Raw genomic sequence first — 20,146 nt, 5'->3', positions numbered from 1 at the left:
CATGACTTGTCCTACCTGCCTATCTTCTTTTCCACCTATCCACTCCCCATCACCCCCAAACCAATCACCTTCATCCCCTCCCGCACTCACCTATTGTACTCTATGCTACTTTCTCCCCACCCCCACCCCCACCCCCACCCTCCTCTCACTTATCTCTCCACCCTTCAGGCTCTCTGCCTGTATTCCTGATGAAGGGCTTTTGCCCGAAACGTCGATTTTACTGCTCCTTGGATGCTGCCTGAACTGCTGTGCTCTTCCAGCACCACTAATCCAGAATCTGGTTTCCAGCATCTGCAGTCATTGTTTTTACCTATGCCTGTAGGTTATAAGGGTGTCAGTGTAACAAAATACCAGAGTGTTATGTGACTGCTGGACCTGTGGTAGTGATAGCTGCAATGTTGAGTATCTGCCACAGGATGGCACCGCACCAACATATTTCCCAAGAAACACACCCCTTCCTGACTGCACTTAAAGGCAGGTCTCTTGTACTCCCCCTCACTGCCCACAGAGGTCCCTGTTTTCATGTTTTATCCTGTTTTTGTCAATTACTGGAGATTTGGCTCTTGCTTCGCTGAGCTGCTGCTGTGCTGCCTCCCTTTTCCCAATCATCGTTAAATAGCTGCCTGGGCTTCTGTGCCATTCTACCTGCTGTGTCTGTCCTTTTAGCTGACCTCACCCAATTGATTGCCTTTCTGGCCTCTCAGTATGTTTCTTGCTGCTGCTGCCAGAAGGAAGAAGCAGCATGATGATGTTGCTGATTGTGACGGCTGGCTAGGCTGGGATTTTTTACACTGGAGCGTGGGAGGTTGAAGGGTGACCTTAGATGTTTATAAAATCATGAGAGGAATAGATAAAGTGAATAGCAAAGGGTCTTTTCACAAGGGTGGGAGAGTTATAAACTACAGGACATATTTTTAAAGTGAGAGGGGAAAGGACATGAAGGGAAACATTTTTAAAACAAAGAGTGGTTTGGGTGTGGAATGAACTGCCAGAGAACATGATGGATGCAGGTACAGTTACCACATTGTAAAAGACATTTGGATAAGTACATGAATAGAAAAGGTTTGGAAGGATATGGGCTAGGAGCAGGCAAGTGGGACTTGTTTAGTTTGTGAACATGATCAGCCTGGTCTAGTTGGACTGAAAGGTCTGCTTCCATGCTATATGACTTGGTTTAAATAATTTCCCCAGATATCCTGTTGGTTTTATTTGATTTTGTTTTAAATAATACTGTGTCAGGATTCTTTAAACCTGCATCTTTATTTTTGGTTTATTTTGGTCAAATGGCTTAGTTCATAGACCTGAATAATAGTCAACTTTCTTTAAATCATTTACCTTGTGTTACTCTAACCCTCCTCGTGTAAAATTGTTCTAAATCAAAAAAACATTCTTCTTCTTTTAATTTTTGTTTGGTTTCAGTTTTATTCTTGACAATTCCATTATATTACTTTCCATTCCTTTTTCCTTTCACCACTCTCAATCTCTTGGTTTTGCACTCTGCCTCCCCCTCTAATTACCAGCAACTTCAACCCTGCCCCACACGGCTCTGTCTTCATAGTCCTACTTCAGCACAAGCCTTGACATGAAGACTGTCATTTCCCCTTCCCCTACCTCACCCTAGTTCCAAACTTCCAGCTCAGCACTGTCCCCATGACTTGTCCTACCTGCCTATCTTCTTTTCCACCTATCCACTCCACCCTCCTCCCTGACCTAGCATCTTTATCCCCTCCCCCATTCACCTATTATACTCTATGCTACTTTCTCTCCACCCCCACCCTCCTCTAGCTTATCTCTCCACGCTTCAGGCTCTCTGCCTTTATTCCTGATGAAGGGCTTTTGCCCGAAACGTCGATTTTGCTGCTCATCGGATGCTGCCTGAACTGCTGTGCTGTTCCAGCACCATTAATCCAGAATCTGGTTTCCAGCATCTGCAGTCATTGTTTTTACCTACGAAGACTGCGTGAGTCTTGGCTCCCCCCAGTGGTGAATGTTCATTTTTCAGATTGCAGGTTTCATAACTCCATATTTATTGTTGTTTAAATTTCTCCTCCCTGATGCTTCATCTTGTGCACAGACTAAGTAAACATAAAATATACATTAAAAATAGAAACTATCCAGGAAGGGAATAAAATGAAGAAAGTTGTCAGTGCGGCAATAAATTATGATAAACAAATAGAATATTTACAGTAGAATCTCACAGCATGGAAACAGATCCTTTGGCCCAACTCGTCCATGCTGACCAGACTCACCATTGATAGAGGGCTCACCAGCCTATAGTTCCCTGACTTTTCCTTACGGCTTTTCTTCAACAATGGCATCACGTTAGTCAACCTCTATTTTTCTGGCACCTCACCCGTGGCTGTCAAGGATACAAATATCTCAGCAAGTGACCTAGCAATCTCTTCCCTAACTTTCAATAAAGCTTTGGGAAACACCTGATCAAATCCTGGGGATTTATCCACCTTTGTGTTTTAGGATCTTCAGCAACCCCTCTTCTGCAAAATGGACATTTTTCAAGATATCACTATTTATTTCTCCAGGTTCCTTAGCTTCCATGTCCTTCTCCACAGTAAATACTGATGTGAAATATTCATTTAGTATCTCATCCATCTTTTGTGGTTCCATACACAGATCTTTAAAGGGGCCCTATTCTCTCCCAGTTACTTTTGTCCTTGATATGCTTGTAGCATCTCTTTGGATTCTCCTTAACTCTCTTTACCAAAGCTATATCATATCCCCTTTTTTGCCCTCCTGATTTCCCTTTTAGTATACTCTACTGCCTTTATACTTTTATGGATTCACTTATCCTAGCTATCTATAGCTGACATATGCTGCTTTCTTTTTCTTGATCAGAGCCCTCAATATCTCCAGTCATCCAGTGTTCCCTACTCCTACCAGCCTTGCCCTTCGCACTGACAGGAATGTACTGGCCCTGAACGCTTGGGATCTCGCTTTTGGAAGCTTCCCACTTGCCAGATGGTTCTTTACATGTGAACAGCCACCCCCAGTCAACATTTGAAACTTCCTGTCTAATACCATCAAAATTGGCCTTACCCCAAATTAAACTTTTAAATAGTTGACCAGGCCTAACCTTTTCCATAACTGTTCTAAAATCTAATGGATTTATGGTCACTGGTCCCAAAGTGCTCCTCCACTAATACCTTAGTAACTTTCCCTGCCTTATTTCCAAAGGGAAGGTCAGGATTTCTCCCTTCTCTAGTAGTACATCTACATATTGATAGAGAGAATTTTCTTGAACACATTAAATAAATTCCTCCTATCCGAGCCCTTAACCCTGTGGCAGTCCCAGTTTGTTTGGACAGTTTAAATTCCCTACGATTACAACTTTATTATTGTTATAGCTATCCGCCGTGTCCCTATATTTGCTTCTCAATTTCTCACTGACTACCTGGAGACAACGCACCATGCTGAGGTCTCGATCATGGCCACAGAAATGCCTGTCTGTGTCCCTGATGAGCGAATTCCCGATCGATTGCTTGCTTGGATTTTGCTATAGCCTGCTTTAAAGTGGAGCCATAATGCCAAAAGACCAGGCTGCTGCTGCTATTTTCTCCTGAGGGACTATCCCTGCTACCCCCCAGTAGGATCCCAAATGGTATATTCATTTGAAAGGGGGATAGCCACTGGAGACTCTTGCACTATCTGCATACCTCTCCTGGTGGTCCCTGATCCACCTGACTGAGCCTACAGTGTAACTATCTTCCTGCAGCTCCTCTCTGCCTCTTATTGTGTTGCCTCATGGTGACAAGTAAAATGTTACATGTTAAGTATGTTTGTATTTTCCACATTTGGCTATTCTTTTAAGCTTGCCACTGGCTGATGTTGATATTCTAGTGTCTATTAATGTAGAAATTCCAAGTGTTTTCACGTGCGGGCTGGGAGGGATGGTAAATTAGAGGACGGTGTTTGGTATATGGTGCAATGGCTCCCTCTGTGGATGAGTTAACTACTCTGCATGTGGATCGAAATTGATTGAGTCATTTTCACAAAATCACCCTGCAACTAGAGATTAGATAAGTTCATTTAAAGATCAAACAAAAATGTAGTTGAATACTAATATTTAACCACTTAATCAAAAAAAATTGCATAGTTGGTTGAAAATAGCTATTTTCAATTTTGTATTAGTTCAATATGAGCTGATACCAGTAATAACATCTCCGTATGCTTATAGAATCGCAGACTTGTTACAGTGCAGAAGAAAACTATTCAGCCCATTTATCTGCACTGGCTGTATCATCTAGTGCTAATCTACTATCTTTTCCCATATTCCTGAAAACCATATCTAACAAAAAAAAACAAATCAATCTTGAATGACTTAATCAAACCTGCCTTCACTGTATTTCTAGGCATTGTGTTTCATTCTTAAATTATTTATTACATGAAAAGTTTTTAGTTTATTCCCACTCGCCACCCTTGCTTTGTTTGCACATCACTTTAAATCCATGCTGTCTTGTTCTTGTTCCTTTTACAAACATAAGCAGCTTCACCCTATCTATTTGTCCTGCCTCCATGATTTGGAAAACTCCATGGAAAACCTTTCTAACTTCAATCTGTCATCCTCGTTTAACCATTCAAGTGAATCGCTTCTGCACTCTCTCCTACCCATTCTCATCATTCCTACAACTGTACACAATACTCTAGCTGTGGGTCAACAAGTGTCTTGTCACCTACGCCAAGAACATTGTATATTTTATTATTTACTGCTTTCTCAACCTAACCTATCACTTTCAATAAGCTGTGCACATAAACACTCAGATCCTTCTGCTTCTGAAACTCTTTTAGAATTGTATCCTCTATTTTACATTGTGTTTCAGTGTTCTTCTGAAAAAAGTGCATCACCTCATATTTCTCTGCATTGAACTTCGTCTGCCACCCTACCTGCCCTCTCTACTAACTTGTCTGTGTACCTCAGTGGTTTTCACTTCTACTTGAGTAAAAGGTTTAGAATAATATAAAGCATAAATCTCTGTCTCTGTTGCAGGTTTTGTTTTGTTTCTAATGAGTATAATTTGTCACCTTGATTTATTGCCTACCTCTCCTCACATTTTGTTACACTTGCACTTGTTTGTAAAAAAAACTCACCAGACACCTTGAAGTATTTAACAGCCAATGAGTTGTAAGATTTTTCAAGTGTCGATACTGTTGTAATGTAGGAAGCACAGTAGCCAAATCTGCACACTGTGAGCTCTAGCAATGAAAACAGATGATTAGATCACCTGTATTTATAGAAACCTATAAAATAGGAGCAGGAGTAGGCTATTCACACTTGGTGCCTGCTTCACCAAACTCAGTCCCCTGTTCCTGTTTTATCCCCACACCCTCTGATCCCTTTAACCCTAAAAGTTACATGTAATTTCTTCTTGAAAACATTGTGTTTTGGCCTCAACTGTTTTCTGCAGAAGTGAGTTCCACAGGATCACCATGTCCTGGATGAAGAGATTTCTCCTCGCCTCAGTCTTAAATGACTGAGCACACATCCTTAAAATGCGATCTCTGGTTCAGGACTCCTGGTCATCAGAAACGTTTTTCCTGTGTTTACCCTGTGTAGTCCTGTTAAGAATTTTACAGGTTTCTAAACGATCCTCCCTCAATCTTCGAAAGCTCCATTGAATATAGTCCTAACCAATACAGTCTCTCTTAATGTGTGTCATCCCAGGGGTCAGTCTGGTAAACCTTGGTTCTGCTCCCTCTATAGTCAGAACATCCATCTTCCGATAAGGAGACCAGAACTTCTCTCAGTACGTGAAAACTACTCAATTCTGTATTGCATAAGAGAATAAAGATCAGTGAGGCCGCAAAGACAAGTCTTCTGCTCTTATTTAAAATGTGCTGTGGGATCTTCAATGTCCACCCAAGAGGACAGATAATTTAACATTACCTTTTGAAGGCTGGTGTCTTTGGAAATGCTGTATTAGATCAGTACTACCCTGAAGTGTCCTGAACTTGACCTGGGAATCAGATTTGAATCCACAATCTTGTGTCTCTAGCTCATTAGTGCTATCCGCTGAGAACCTGCTTTTAAAAAAAAAATCAATTGGCGCCACTTCCAAATCCGTCAGCCTCTTTGACAGCGATGCGATAACTGTCCTTTCATCTCCCTTCCCACTCCCAAGACCCTAAACACACCTTCCATTTTAAGTAGTCATGTATTGTATTTTATATTTAGTATTTGCTTCTTGACATCAGGTGCTGTTCCAGTGAAGCTCAGTGGAAGTGGGGAGGACAGTCCCTCATATTTTAGTGTTTACTCAGCACAACATTGAGTTAAAAATTTCAGACCATAACCTGTGCCCCTATCTTTTAGGACAGCACTGCTGGTAATGATTTTGCCTTTCACTTTGCTCTGCGACAGTTTTTTTTATTTCTTACCTTACCACGCACTTGTTAACCTTACCACCATCTTTTATTGTGAATCGGTCCTGTCTAGCACATACAGTCCACATGGCTTTTTTCCACTCCTTATCCACTATCTTTCCTGCACTAAGTCAAAAACTGTTAAATTGCTAACGCTTTCAGTTCTGACTGAAGCTCATCGGCCTGAAACACAAAACCTGATTCTCCTGTTCCAGAGGCTGCAGTGTATTTCCAGAATTTGTATGATTTTAGTTTGGCCGGTCTCTTCAGGGTGACTAAATAAGGAACTAAATTGAGGTGCGGTTTGCCCAGGGTGGGGCACTCAATCAAGTTGCTGTCTAGGGAAGTTGGAAATCACCCAGAACCCTTGTGTCATCCCGCATTAGATTTACCTGATGCTCTATGCCTCTGTCCTCAGACACTCCTTCTTTTTCCATTACTCTGCTCCCACCAACAGTTTCTTTCCTCTCCCCAGGAATGTTCCTCCCAGGTAATCCTGTGACTTAGGCTGTGTCGCTATTGCCCAGGCCCAGGATGCAGGCCAACCCCAGCCATAGGCTGGGACTCCTGGCCAGATCAGCTCCACCCACCCAGTTTAGCCATCAAAAAGGCCACATCTCGATGACTGTGTGCAGTTTTGCTCTCCTCATTTAAGGAGAGATGTAAATGCATTGGAGGCAGTGCAGTTTGAGTAGTTTGATACCTACGATGAGTGGGTTGTCTTATGAGGGAAGATTGAATAGGCTGAGCTTGTTTTCGCTAGTGTAAAAGAGTGAACAGTGATTTAATTTGAAGTTTAAATTATCCTGAATGGTCTTGACAGGGTGGATGTGGAAAAGATGTTTATTCTTGTGTGTTAGTCTAGAACTAGTGGACCTTTTCAATTATGATGTATCATTTTGGACAGTGATGTGAGAAGTTGTGGTGGAGGGTTGTGCAAAGTTGGAACTCTGGCTCACACAATAAGGAGTAGGGTTAATTAATATTTTCAAGGTGGAGGTGGGTGGATTTGTATTAGACATGAGAATCTGAGGTTATCAAGTGTAGAGAATGTGGAATTCAGAATAGAAACCGATTAGCTGTGATCTTGTGGACTGGAGCAGGCCTGAATGGCCTGCTGCTGCTCTTCATTCATAAGCATTCTTCCTGCACCATCATCCTGTTCCCCCCACTCCGCCACTTTACCAGACCACCCCCCCCCCCCCCACACATTCCCTTGCCTTTTCTCTTCTGTTACATTTTTAACAACCATCTCCCTGCCCCTCCTACACCTCCTCTCACACCTCTTCCTAACCTTCTCACTACTTCTCAAAAATCCATCCCTAGCAACGTTTTTCTACAACCTCTACCATCAGGGAGAAGGTACAGAAGCCTGAACACACGCACCAGACAGTTTTGTAACAGTTTTTACCCTACTGTTGTTAGAATACTGAATGGACTCCCAAACTCTTAACATTTGTCTGTACAGTGTACCCATGTTTTTATTATGCTGCTGTTTACCTATTATTTACTATCTCTGCTAATTAACTACGTGATCTGCCTGTATTGTTCACAAGGCAAAGCTTTTCACTCTGCCTCGGTACACGTGACAATAAATTCAATTCCATTCCTGTTTCTCCAGCTCACCTGCCCCATCCTCCATATTATAGTCTCCCTTTCTTGCTCAGTTTGCCTCCCTGTACCAGTGTAAAATAATACACATGCTATTGTGAAAATTAGTCGCTGGAAAGATCATTTACAGCTGCACTGGAAATCAAATACATTTGCATGCAAGTTAAGTACATGCCACTACCAATGTTATCCAATGTAAACAATGTAATTATAGGTGAATTACAACTTTGTCATTTAATTGCAGGTTTTGGGCACTCCAACAGAGGAAACTTGGCCTGGTGTTCACTCTCTACCACATTTGAAAACAGGTAATCTCACTGGAATTTACATTGTAAGCAAAAATGTACCTGAGACTGGTCATTTACTAAGCCTATTAAATTGTTTAATAGTACAGGTGTTGTCCAAGCTTAATTGCTAGATTAAAAAAGTGGAAGTTCATCGTGCACTGGCGTGTCTGGAAAGAGAGACTATTCTTTTTGTGTATTCTCCATCAGAATTGTATACGTGAGAGGGCTGAAAATCAACAGTTACAGATAAGGGCTTATTGGGTTGCAAACTGAATAAAAACATTTTGATGTGCTTGAGTAAAGTAGTGAGGTGCTAACATTAATTTTCTAGTACCTTTGCTGAACAAGTGTCAAGATGCTTGACATTACGAGAGATCACTAAAAGCTCAGTCAGAATGTGGTTTTATGGAGGGACTAGCTACAAAGTCTGAAAGGGTGAAGTCGGGACTCGAAGAGCGTAAGACAACAATGACTGACAGCCCAGGTGCTGCCTGATGGTGTGATGGAAGTAAAGCTGCACAAGTGGCCAGAATTGGGTGAACATGGAATTCTGAAAGGAGTTGGAAGAGATTACAAAGTGGGGAAGCTTTGTAGGGGTTTGCTAATTTGAGATATTGGAGATGGGGTGCCAATTGGATCAGTAAAGATAGGACTGATGATTGAGCAATGCTTGATGCATTTCTAACTCCATTTAACTGCATGTCCCCATTCCTCTACAATGATGTAGACTGTTCAGTTGCAGCTTCTAATGCCACTTCTCGAAATTTCCATTCTGATTCAGAATTTCCTTCAGTTTTGAAAGTAGTGGGAAAACACCTCAGCCAAACTATGACAGTCAGAGTATTCCAATTCTTTGGTATAATTTTTGCTCCATCATTACTAACGTCTGGAGATTCTGATTTTTGTTGAGAATCTGTCATTATGGAGCTGAGCTAAATTTTCTACTGGCTTTTATTTAACCTTCTGTTTTACGCTGCCCACGTTTTTAACAACATTTAAGCACTTATAAACCCTTCTACCCAGGAGGGAACATACTTGTTTATAAACTGCATTTAGTTTTCCATTATTTGACCCTCCCTATGTTGGAGAGTTGTTACACTATGCCTTCAATATTCAGTGTGATATCTCCCGACTGTGTTGGTGAATTTCTGTTAGCTGTAAGCAGAGTTTAGTCAACTAAGGCTGTCAATACTGTGATACTTGAAAATTCTGAGAGTTGCATTGGCATAAATGTCTGCATGCCGAACTGTTTGATGTGATTTCTCTGAGATAAACTCTGCAAGCATCTGAATGAAGATTGTTCAAACTCATTTATCTCTGTGTGGGCAGTCCTTTGGTCTTTCGCTTTTCTGTGACCGTATCCTACTTGGACACATTTTCTGAAACCTACTTATTGTACACAACAAAAACGTTCACTTTGAAGTAAAAGCAAAGTACTCTGCATGCTAGAAATCTGAAAAAAATCAAAATGCTGGTGAAACTCCACACCGGGCACTGCCTGTGGAAAGAGGAACCGCGTTAACATTTTAAATCCGAAATGACACTTCAATGGAACCTGTGTTAATTTGCAGTGTTATTGCAGCTGTAAATGTAATTTCCCTATCCTTTGTGAGTCTAAGGGAATTGGTAAAGCAGCTGATGTTGGTTGGCCCCAGGTTAGTCCCTTGTGGGCTATTGTAGTGTGGTGGTAGTATCTCTTCCTCGGAACCAGGAGGCTCAGGTTCAAATTCTACCTGCTGCAGTGTGTGTAATGAATTCTCTGAACACCAAAAAGATATCTACCCCGAGCTGACCTAGTAGGGCTGAGGTGATAGGCTTCCAACAATCTCCATATAAATCTGAGCGGAGCAGAGATGTTGCAGTTGCTCATTTGATGTATTGGATTCCAAGTAATGTAAACTACTGTCACATTTCATAAGTCATTAAGCACATTGACTACGTCGTGAGTGTTTGATTAGCTTGATGTATTGGCAGTAGGTTGACATGTGTGGGCAAGCTGTTCAAGACACAAATGTCACCCTACACATTCTCAAACGCCAGCACACACACCTACACGTGTACACAGCACTATTATGTCATTCACACCCAACTCAAGGCGAAATCATTCAGTGCACCTAAAGATTAAAAGCAGCACAGGTGGACGATGTAAAAGCAGGCTATATGTACAAAAACAAACTTGAATTGGTTTATTAAGAAATGTGATCGGAATTAAAATATCTCCAACAGACTAAAACAAATTTAGGAAGTGAATGATCCTGCTCTCGAGCTGGCTAATTCAATTCCTTTCTCCAAGTTAGTAAAGGTAAATCCACAGCACGCCTCATTGTTACAGCACATGATTGTCTTGTTAGAATCCCTGCAGTGTGGAAGCAGGCTGTTCAGTCCATTGTGTCCACACTGATCCTCTGAAGAACATTGCGCGCACACCATCACTTTAACCCTGCCTTTCCCATGACCAATCCATCCAACATACACGTCTTTGGACTGTGGGAGGAAACTGGAGCACCCGGAGGAAACTGGACCACCCAGAGGAAACCCATGCAGACGCAGAGAAAGTGCAAACTCCACACAATGTTTGCTATTATCAGATCTCTTGTAAATTACTTGGTGTTTTTTATACGCTGCATTGAATTTCAGTGTTAACTTTAATCATTGTGGTAACATTTTTGGTGAGGCATACCAGTCAGGAATTAATTGATGCAATAGCAGAAAATAGAAAAATTATTGATTAATGTTTTGAGGGTTCAGAACCAACATGATTGGCTGGATTTGTAAAATTTAACGTGTGCCTTCAAAATATTTTAAGCAAATGCATCTTTTTAATCATAGTTTCTTCTGTTGTTGGCCATGTGCCAAATGTATATTTAGATGTATATCCCTAAATTAAACAGCAGGTGGCAATAGATACCATCACATTTCAGGGCTTGAAATGCAACTTCAAGATTTCCCGATTTCATTGCTGACTATGTTCAGAAATGTAGCTTTAACATTATTTGAGCTGAAGATGAAAGTTATTTTGAATGTTGGGTCTTTTTGTTCTATGTATACCTTTGGAAAAATAATTTCTGCAGCTTAATCTCTTGCATTGGACCTCACTTGTCCTTTTCCTACCTTTCACATTCCCGACAGTGTATTTTTTTCTCGCAAATATGTTTCTTTTCCATGATTATTTGCACTCTTCTGCAGATATTAGAACAAATTCTTGGTCTTGTTGAACTTTTGGGAAAAAAAGATGACTTTTAAAAAAAAAACTGTCAAACATAAAAAGACAAGTTTTGATTAACCATGTGAAGCTCTGAAGTGCTTTACAGTCAGTACTTTGAACATTAGGTTCTATGATGTAACAGCCAAGTTACGCACAGCATCATTTTTCAAACAGGAGTGGCATAAATGGCCAGATAATCTTCCTTCGTTATATTGATTGAAGATTGAGAAGATGGGGAGAACACTGCTGCTTCTCTTTAAACCATTTACGCTCCCTGAGAGAAAAGATTGGAGCTTGATTTGACATTTCTTTTGAAGTACAGCATTTCTGCCAATGAAGAGCAACACCAGAAACAGGAGCAGGAGTCTTCCATAATGCTCACTGAGCTCCACAGTTCAGTATGGTCACTGCTGATCTTGGGCTTCAACTCCACCTTCCTGTCTGCTCTGCGATCCTCTTTTGTCTATCCAGCCTTGAATGTAGTTGACAATGGAGCATCCACAGCCTTCCACACTCAGATATCGTATTTATGAAATGTGATTTTCATTGCTTAAATGACTCCAAGTAAATGACAGGCAAATTTGGAAGGGATTCGCCAGTTTGATTTGCAATAGTCAGTTTAATTTTCAACAAATGAAATTGGTGAACTAAATCTCAAATGTTAGTTGAGGCTTAGTTGGTACATTCTCACCTCTGAGTTGTCAGGTTCCAGTCTAGGGCGTGAGCTGGCAAATGGGACTAGATTAGGTTAGGGTATCTGGTTGGCATGGATGAGTTGGACCGAAGGATGTGTTTCCGTGCTGTACATCTCTATGACTCTATGAGCACAAAATTGTGATGACACAACAGTGCTGAAGGATTATGTACATGCCCAGACAACATCTGAAACTTGTTCTTTCAATCTTTCAGTAGTTCTGAATAGTACGTCCTTTGCATAAAGTCTTTTCCTCTCTGAAATGCAACTTTGTTAAGTCACTTATTCTCCACCAATCAACCTTTTAAATTGATTCACTCAATTACTTTAGCTAACACTTGTCTTCATACATTTGAAATTGGCTTGTGTTTAAGACACTTGTTATGGGTCTGGATTTCTCATTCTGAAACTACTATGAAATCTCATCATGTTATGATCAGTTTTGCCTAGAGGATGCTTTCCTCTCCGATCATTCATTAATTCTATCGTATCTCACTAGGTCTAAAGTAATGCATCCCTCGTTGAGCACATTGTTCTAAGAGTCCAGATTAGAGTGGTGCTGGAAAAGCACAGCAGGTCAGGCAGCATCCGAGGAGCAGGAAAATCGACGTTTTGGGCAAAAGCCCTTCATCAGGAATGAGGCTGGGAGCATCCGGGAGAGGGGTGGGGCTGAGGAGAAGGTAGCCAAGAGTACAATAGGTGGATGGAGGTGGGGATGAAAGTGATAGGTCGGAGAGGAGGGTGAAGAGAATAGGTAGGAAGGAAGATTGGCAGGTGGGACAGGCCTGAGGATGGTGCTGAGCTGGCAGGTTGGAACTGGGGTAAGATGAACAATCCTGAATAAATTCTGAGCTATTTCTGCCACTCTGATTCTTTCAATGTGTAAGAAAATTAAAATCACCTACACATTTTTTTTGCAAGTTATGAGAAATGTGGAAAATGATTCATAGAATATGTCCCACATTGTAGCTACTATCAGGGATCTATAAACTACTTCTCTGCTATTTCTTAAGCCCATCCACATTGATTTTACATGTTGAATTTCTGAGACAAGATCATTTTTCCCTTTTGTTCCAATCCCATCCTTCATTAGCCGAACTAACATATCTCTATTACTTGCGTTTCTGACTTTATAAAATGTTAAACATTCATGAATATTCAAGGAATATGTGTCGTAGCTTTCTGCACCCTATTTCACGGCTGTCACGCTTGAGTCCCACACAGATCCTTCACCAGTCCATCTGTGTATGGGACCTCTCCAATCTCCCTACAGTTGTTAACCTCACTGCCGCTCAGGTCTGCTGCCAGTCTGTTTGCTTTTGTCTCACCTGTCTGGCTGCTCTTTCATTTAATAGCCAATCTTGCCTTGTCAGGCTTTTAACATATTCGATTAGGTAGGAATCCTGTATCCATTGTTCATTTCAATTCCCTTACCCCCTTTTACAAAATTTTTCTGTTCATCCAATATCAGGGCTACTGACATTTATCTACACATTTCTTCTCCTTCCCTTTGACTGTAAGGTGGTTTATAGCCTGCACCTCTTAGTGATTCTTTACTAACTTTTACCTGTATCCACAGGAGTTCTATTTTAGTCTTGTTGATAGATATTCTATAATGGAAGGAGAAAAAGTATAGTTACTCTACTTACACATTTACCTTCTCTGCCTTTTCTGAGTATTTGGTATCTTGGAATGCTTTAATACACAATGCTGATTTTTTCACCATCTCTCAACAATCTTCAGCTGGTGCTTTCAGCTCCCCTTGTTTATTATAGATATTGTGTGTATTGATGTACAGACTTTTCAATTAATTTTTAATCAAATTATTCCTCATTTCATGTCTGAGAGTTTTTACACTCCTGTTTTATAACTATTTGTTTCTCTATATTTAGCTGACTTAGATTTATTGTAGAGTAGGTTAGATTCCCTACAGTGTGGAAACAGGCCCTTCGGCCCAACAAGTCCACACTGACCCTCTGAAGAGTAACCCGCCCAGACCCATTTCCCTCTGACTAATGTACCTAACACTATGGGTAATATAACAAGGCCAATTCAGCTGACCTGCACATCTTTCAACCGTGGGAGGAAACCCAGAGCACCCGGAGGAAATCCACGCAGACACTGGGAGAATGTACAAACTCCACACAGACAGTCAGCTGAGGCTGGAATCGAACCTGGGACCCTGGCGCTGAGATGCAGCAGTGCTAACCACTGAGCCATCTGTGCCGCCCCTCAATTTCTCAATCCTTTAGAGGCCTTGCACCTTATTTGCTCTTTCTACTCGAAAGTGGACACTATGTTGGTTCAGGTGGACCATATCCTATTACTGCTCTATCCTAACCCAGAACTGGTGCCAATGTACAACAGAAAGAAACTCCTCTTTCTCACACTAGCTCTTCAGCCATGTGCTAATTCTCCCGATCCACCAACTTTTGTGTGGCTTGGGAAAACCTTTGGGGTCCTGCTTTTTAATTTAGTACCTAACTCCCACACGCTTTCAGCAGACTGACTTGCTTTTGTTCCACCATGGACTGTGACAACTGGATTTAACCCTTCTCTTTGCAGCTTTCCAGCTGCATAGAAACAATCCTTACTCTGGCAGTACAGCATTTGAGATTCTCATTCGTGACAACCAAGGACTCCATTTATTCCTGTAACTGCTGAATCCCCTATTACTACATTTCTATTTCACTCTGCTTTCTCCAGGACAACTTTCAGAACTGTTCTGCTTTGGTCTGCATTGTGACTATCATCAGCACCCCTGCCGTCTCCACAGGTTAACATGTACACTGGGCTGAATCTTACTATTTTGTCTGACAAAGTTCAAGTTGGTGTGTCTGTGTGGAGGATGGTATCAGCAGATATGGAAGCAAATAGAATCCATATAGTATGGAAACAGGCCATTTGGCCCAACAAATTCAGAGCGACCCTCTGAAGAGTATCCCACCCAGACCCACCCCTCTACCATTTCCCTGTACCTCTACACTTCCCATGGCTAATCCACCTAACTTGCACATCTTTGGACTGTGGGAGGAAACCAGAGCAGCCACAGGAACCCACACAGACACAGGGACAATGTGTAAACTCCACACAGACAGTCGGCAGAGGCTGGAATTGAACCCGGGTTCCTGACGCTGTGAGGCAGTAGCGTGAACCGCTGAGCCACCGCACCAACCCTCTGAAGAGCATTCAGTTCAGACCCAACACCCTAACCCCGTCCCTGGCACTGTAAGGCAGATGCGCTAACCACTGAGCCACCCTGCCGCCTATATCCCAGAGTTCACCAACATCCCTTGGGCCTGAGTAATCTTTAAAAGCTTGTCCTCCACCCAAATGAGCATAGTCAATCTGCAGCTCCCTGCGCTGTTCCTAAAAATTTGTCCGTAGGTGATGCCAATCTGGTCTGTGTGTACCAGGTGGATCAGGGTAGTCTTGGCTGTCTGGAGAAATGCACAGTATTGAGCTGGATGCGTGTCCCTGAGCGCACAGTGCAGACTGAAGTGTTCCACTGAAGTGCACAAACGTCCTGTAAGTGGACTGGGAATATGCCATGAGAGTTGTTTGAGGCTGGCACATTTTGAACACCAATGTCCATGGACACGTGGTACATGTGCCCGTGCAGTGGGCCTGGCGATAGTAGTGCCTGGTGTCCAGTATTGAGATTCTTCAGAGCAAGTGGTGACTTGAATTCTTCGGAACTCCCGCTCTGATTTAGATGTCAACATCTAGCTTGTTCAGCGGGTTTGGTTAAATAGAAAGTTGAATAGTAATGATGCATTTCGGACTATCAACAAGGTTTTTAACAAGAAATAATCCCCCTTAACTGCTGCTGCCTAGTGAGGAACTCAGCTCACTACTTCATGAAAAGCAAAAAGATGGAGCGAGATATGCCTAACATGAGAAAGGCCTAATAGGACACCTTGGCTGATTCTGTCATACATCCCATCACATACCAAATTGCTCAGATCCCTAAAGGAGTCTGCATCTTGTGCCTGGCGGGCAGGATTAATGTTCTACAGGACCTCCATCTCAACATCACTGAAATCCCCGATAGTTAGCTCCCTAAAAGTCAGACCTTCCCTTACCCCAGCTTGTAATTTTCCCCTCTGGGATGTGACTGTATTCTGGATAAAACTCCTCCAATCTTATTGGTCTCTGCAACACTCACTCTAACTGAACAACTGAGCTGGTGTGCCTGAGTGGGATAGTCCAGATATCCTCAAACTTGCATGTTCTACACTCCAGGTGCATCTTCAGTGGCCTGCCAGCTGCTACTCCATTCAGAGTGTGACCAAGAAATATCCATTTTCTTTTCTCTAGTCTTTCTTCTTCCTATGCAGTAAGCTTCAGTCACGAAGAACACTTGAAATGCACTTTTAAAGTAAGTTTTTCTTACAAATATAAATTTTCAAGTTTTGTCAGGTTCAGTTGCAAGCAAACATACCATGTGAATGCAAAGACTGAAATTTGCATCTGCAAAATTTGCCACACTTTTTAAAATTGCAGCTGGACATGGAGATTTTCTAGGAAAGATATAAGAATAACATCAGAGAGCGAGTCATTTGCTTCTGTCAGAACGCAGTTATGGTGCTAACAAACGTCTGCACACAGATGATCTACTAACTCCTTTGTTCACGGCATCTTCTTACAGAATGAAGGACAGGGTTTCAATAGTTTTACTGGATTTCAAGTGGAAAACTTCAGTTCTTTTCCATTTCTAACATTCTTATTAAGTAAAATTGTGAAAATTATGACTGCAACCTCAGCAGCAGCTACAGTTCACTTCCTACCAAGCTATTTATCAGCTACTAGATTTCAATGCAACGTGAAAGACTCTGTGGGAGTGTTGCACATGGTCATTGACTTTCCACTGTTTTTAAAAAAAAAAATCTCCAGAAACAAACCTGTTTTATTGATGTAAATATCCTTTGATGAAGTTCGCATTTTGCTATGTACTGTTGTTAGGTTACCACAGTAAATAATCTTCAGGAAGGTCAATGGGTATCAAGCCACTAAGCCACTGATCCTCAGATGAAAGCACTTCATTACTACAAATATGTGAGAGTGACTTAAACTTTCCGTAAGATTTTCATAGCATTCAATTTAATTTAATCAACAGAATAAAATCTTTCTTTTTTTGAAAAAAAAACATTGCAATGACAATGCGACTTGCTCAGTGGAGAGATGCCTGAATGATTTGGGTGCTGATATTCATCCTCTTAATTATACCAACCAAAGTGCCAACGCAAGTACCAAACAGGATTTTCTTCCTCGTCAAAGACTTGAGTTGAATGACACACATTCTGATTCTAATATACTATTTATTAGTTTCATCACTATGTTAAAACTTTGCCACTTATTCTTTGAAAATTTGAACGTTCTACTTTGTCATTTTAACAAAGACAAAATGCGATTATCCTGATCATCGTAAGGTGTCAGTAACTTCGCAAATAAGCACAAATACAAAGAAAATCAATTTATGATAAGTATGTCTGGTAGCAACATATATGTATTTCAATGATAGTTTATGAATAAATCTCACTATATTGACCAGCTTAGCTTATTTTTGAAGTATGTATTAGCACATGTAACTAATAAATAAACATTAAACACAGTGAACAATAAAACAAAATTGGATTCCAAATTACCATGCTATTAAATACAAGGCAAAGGATCTTCTGTTGTTGCTTAGTGCTTGCAGACTATCCACACCTACCTGCAACCTACCAATCTTTAATTACCTTATGTTTAGAGTAAGAACAATATTGCTTCCCAAGTACCTTTCCTTTCTTTGAACCTTAAAACCTAACCAGTTTAGTGTATAGAACAATTGTAATTGCTGTTGTATTGGTTGGTGCTGTTAGTGGATCTCATTCCACAACATACTCAGAAAACCATAATTAAGCTGCCATGCCATCTTCATAATTAAATTAAGTTGTAAATTCAAAGAAAAGGAAAACTGTTGGAGTGTATAAAGGTAGCTATGTACACAATAGTTTGCCTACTCTGTGCCCCAAACCTGAATTTCCATCCAGCCACCAATGTATTTCTACAGACCTACCACTATATAATGTCCTGTAACAAAATAGAAGACTTTTTTTTTTCTAGAATCATAGATTTGACACCAATGCAAATCCAATGAAACTAATATGCTGGGCAGGATGTAAGGAATGATTAGATACTAGAAACAGCTCTGTATCTCAAGTACCTCAAGTGTAAGTGTAAACAAATTCTCCATGTTGTCGTGACAGGCTCAGACTGGAGACCATCAACACCAAGCTGCCAATAATAATCCATAAAGTTCATTTTGAAAAAAAAATGATGTTTGTTTTATTACACAACTATTTCCTCTACAGTTGCAATTTTTTGATCCCTCTCAACTTCGAGGCATCCAGCAATACTCTGTAGAAAACAACTTCACTGCTGAATGTGCTCTGAATTTTAATTTGCAATGATTAACATGCTGTAAGATAGATTAAAGATGAACCACTGTCAAAGTTCAAACATAGTTTAACAATCTACCACATTCATTTATGAGTCATGTAAATAAGTACTTTTTCACAGAAACCCACTCTAACGATCTACAATTTGTGAATTTGCTACTGACATCAGCTAAAAATACAAGATGATAGTTGTCTGTCTTAGCTTTTCATTGCACCAACCAAGAATATAAAGCTTTTCGTCTAATTCTGATGCTGACTGTACTACTGTTCCTACTATTAGAATGAATGCTTGAAGTTATTCCTTTGCTTTATGATTGCTTCATTGTTTGGAGTTACCCAAGAGCATTGAGATGACCGCTAAGTATCTACCTTCACATGTCTCCCAGCTTGTTTTAGTCCCGCTATGCTACCCTGAGTCACTAACTGTCAATTTTATCCCTCTCCCTGACAATGGTTTAATCACAATCATGGTGTCATATGTGATCTTGAGGTGACCGTCTAACCCAGTCAGTGCCATCACTAAGATTAGCTATTTCAACCTCCGTAACATTGCTCAAATTCACTCCTCTCAGCCAGTCATTTGCAGAAACCCTCACTTGTGTTTTATTTTATCACTGGACTCAATACAATTCCGGTTAGTCTCCCACCTCTTATCCATTCTGGCTGCCTATGTCTTTAATTTGCAGCAAGCTGTGTCCTATCACCTTGTTCTTAATGAACTACCATGGCTCCCAGTAATTGCAACACCGTGATTTTAAAATTCTCATCCTTGTTTGCAAATCTTTTGGGCCCTTGACCTCTTTATCTCTAATTTTCCCCAATTTGCAGCCCTCCGGTATCTGGACTCCTGAATGTGAGATTGAATTCCCCAGTATCGATTATTTCACTACTTGAAAGACTGCCTTCAGATTTCATGGGCCTAAGCTTTGGAACACTCTCCCTACTTCTGTCTGCCTCACTTTTCTCTCTAAAACAGTCCTCAAAACTCTTTGTCCAAGCTTGTCTTCATCTGACTTAATATCTCCCTGTCAATGGATGTGAAACTAGAAGAGCACAGCAAGTCAGACAGCATCTGAGGAACAGGAAAGTCAATGTTTCAGGTTGAAACCCTTTCTCAAGACTGGGGAGGGAGCCCAGGTGGGGGTTGGGGCAGGGGAAAGGATAGGTGGACGCAGGAGGGGAGTTATTGTGATTGGTCAGTGGGAAGGGTGGGAGCAGATAGGTGAGTAGGAAGATGAACAGGTTAGAACAGATCGGGGGGGGGGGGGGGGGGGGGTGAGGGGGTGGGCTGTACGTGGGATAAGGCTGGGGGGATAATGGCAAAGAGTTCAAAAGATTCTCAACACTCCGAGAAGAAAAAGTTCCTCCCACCATAGTCTTAAGTTAGCAACTCTTTATTCTGAGACTGTCTTTGGTCCTGGACTTGCCCATGAGGGGAAACATCCTTTCAAAATTTATCCTGTCAAGCCTCGTAAAAATCCTATATATTTTAATAAGATCACCTCTCATTCTTCAAAACTCCTGGTGAGCA

At 41.2% G+C, this 20,146-nt stretch overlaps 1 protein-coding gene across 3 annotated transcripts in view; it reads left to right on the top strand.

The window, feature by feature from the left end:
* Positions 1-20,146, top strand: part of cdk14 (cyclin dependent kinase 14) — a 671,765-nt gene that overhangs the window by 414,244 nt on the left and 237,375 nt on the right. For all 3 annotated transcript variants that reach the window (XM_043690284.2, XM_043690288.2, XM_043690287.2), the window contains one exon: positions 8,231-8,294. In XM_043690284.2, the coding sequence (XP_043546219.2) occupies positions 8,231-8,294 (64 nt within the window). The remainder of the gene's footprint in view (positions 1-8,230; positions 8,295-20,146) is intronic.

Source organism: Chiloscyllium plagiosum, unplaced genomic scaffold, assembly GCF_037043375.1.
Source record: "Chiloscyllium plagiosum isolate Xiang-an unplaced genomic scaffold, Cpla_swu_hap1 HiC_scaffold_5, whole genome shotgun sequence".
Classification (NCBI taxonomy): domain Eukaryota; kingdom Metazoa; phylum Chordata; class Chondrichthyes; order Orectolobiformes; family Hemiscylliidae; genus Chiloscyllium; species Chiloscyllium plagiosum.
Note: the sequence above shows the minus strand (reverse complement) of the source record. Positions and strands in the feature narration are given on the sequence as shown.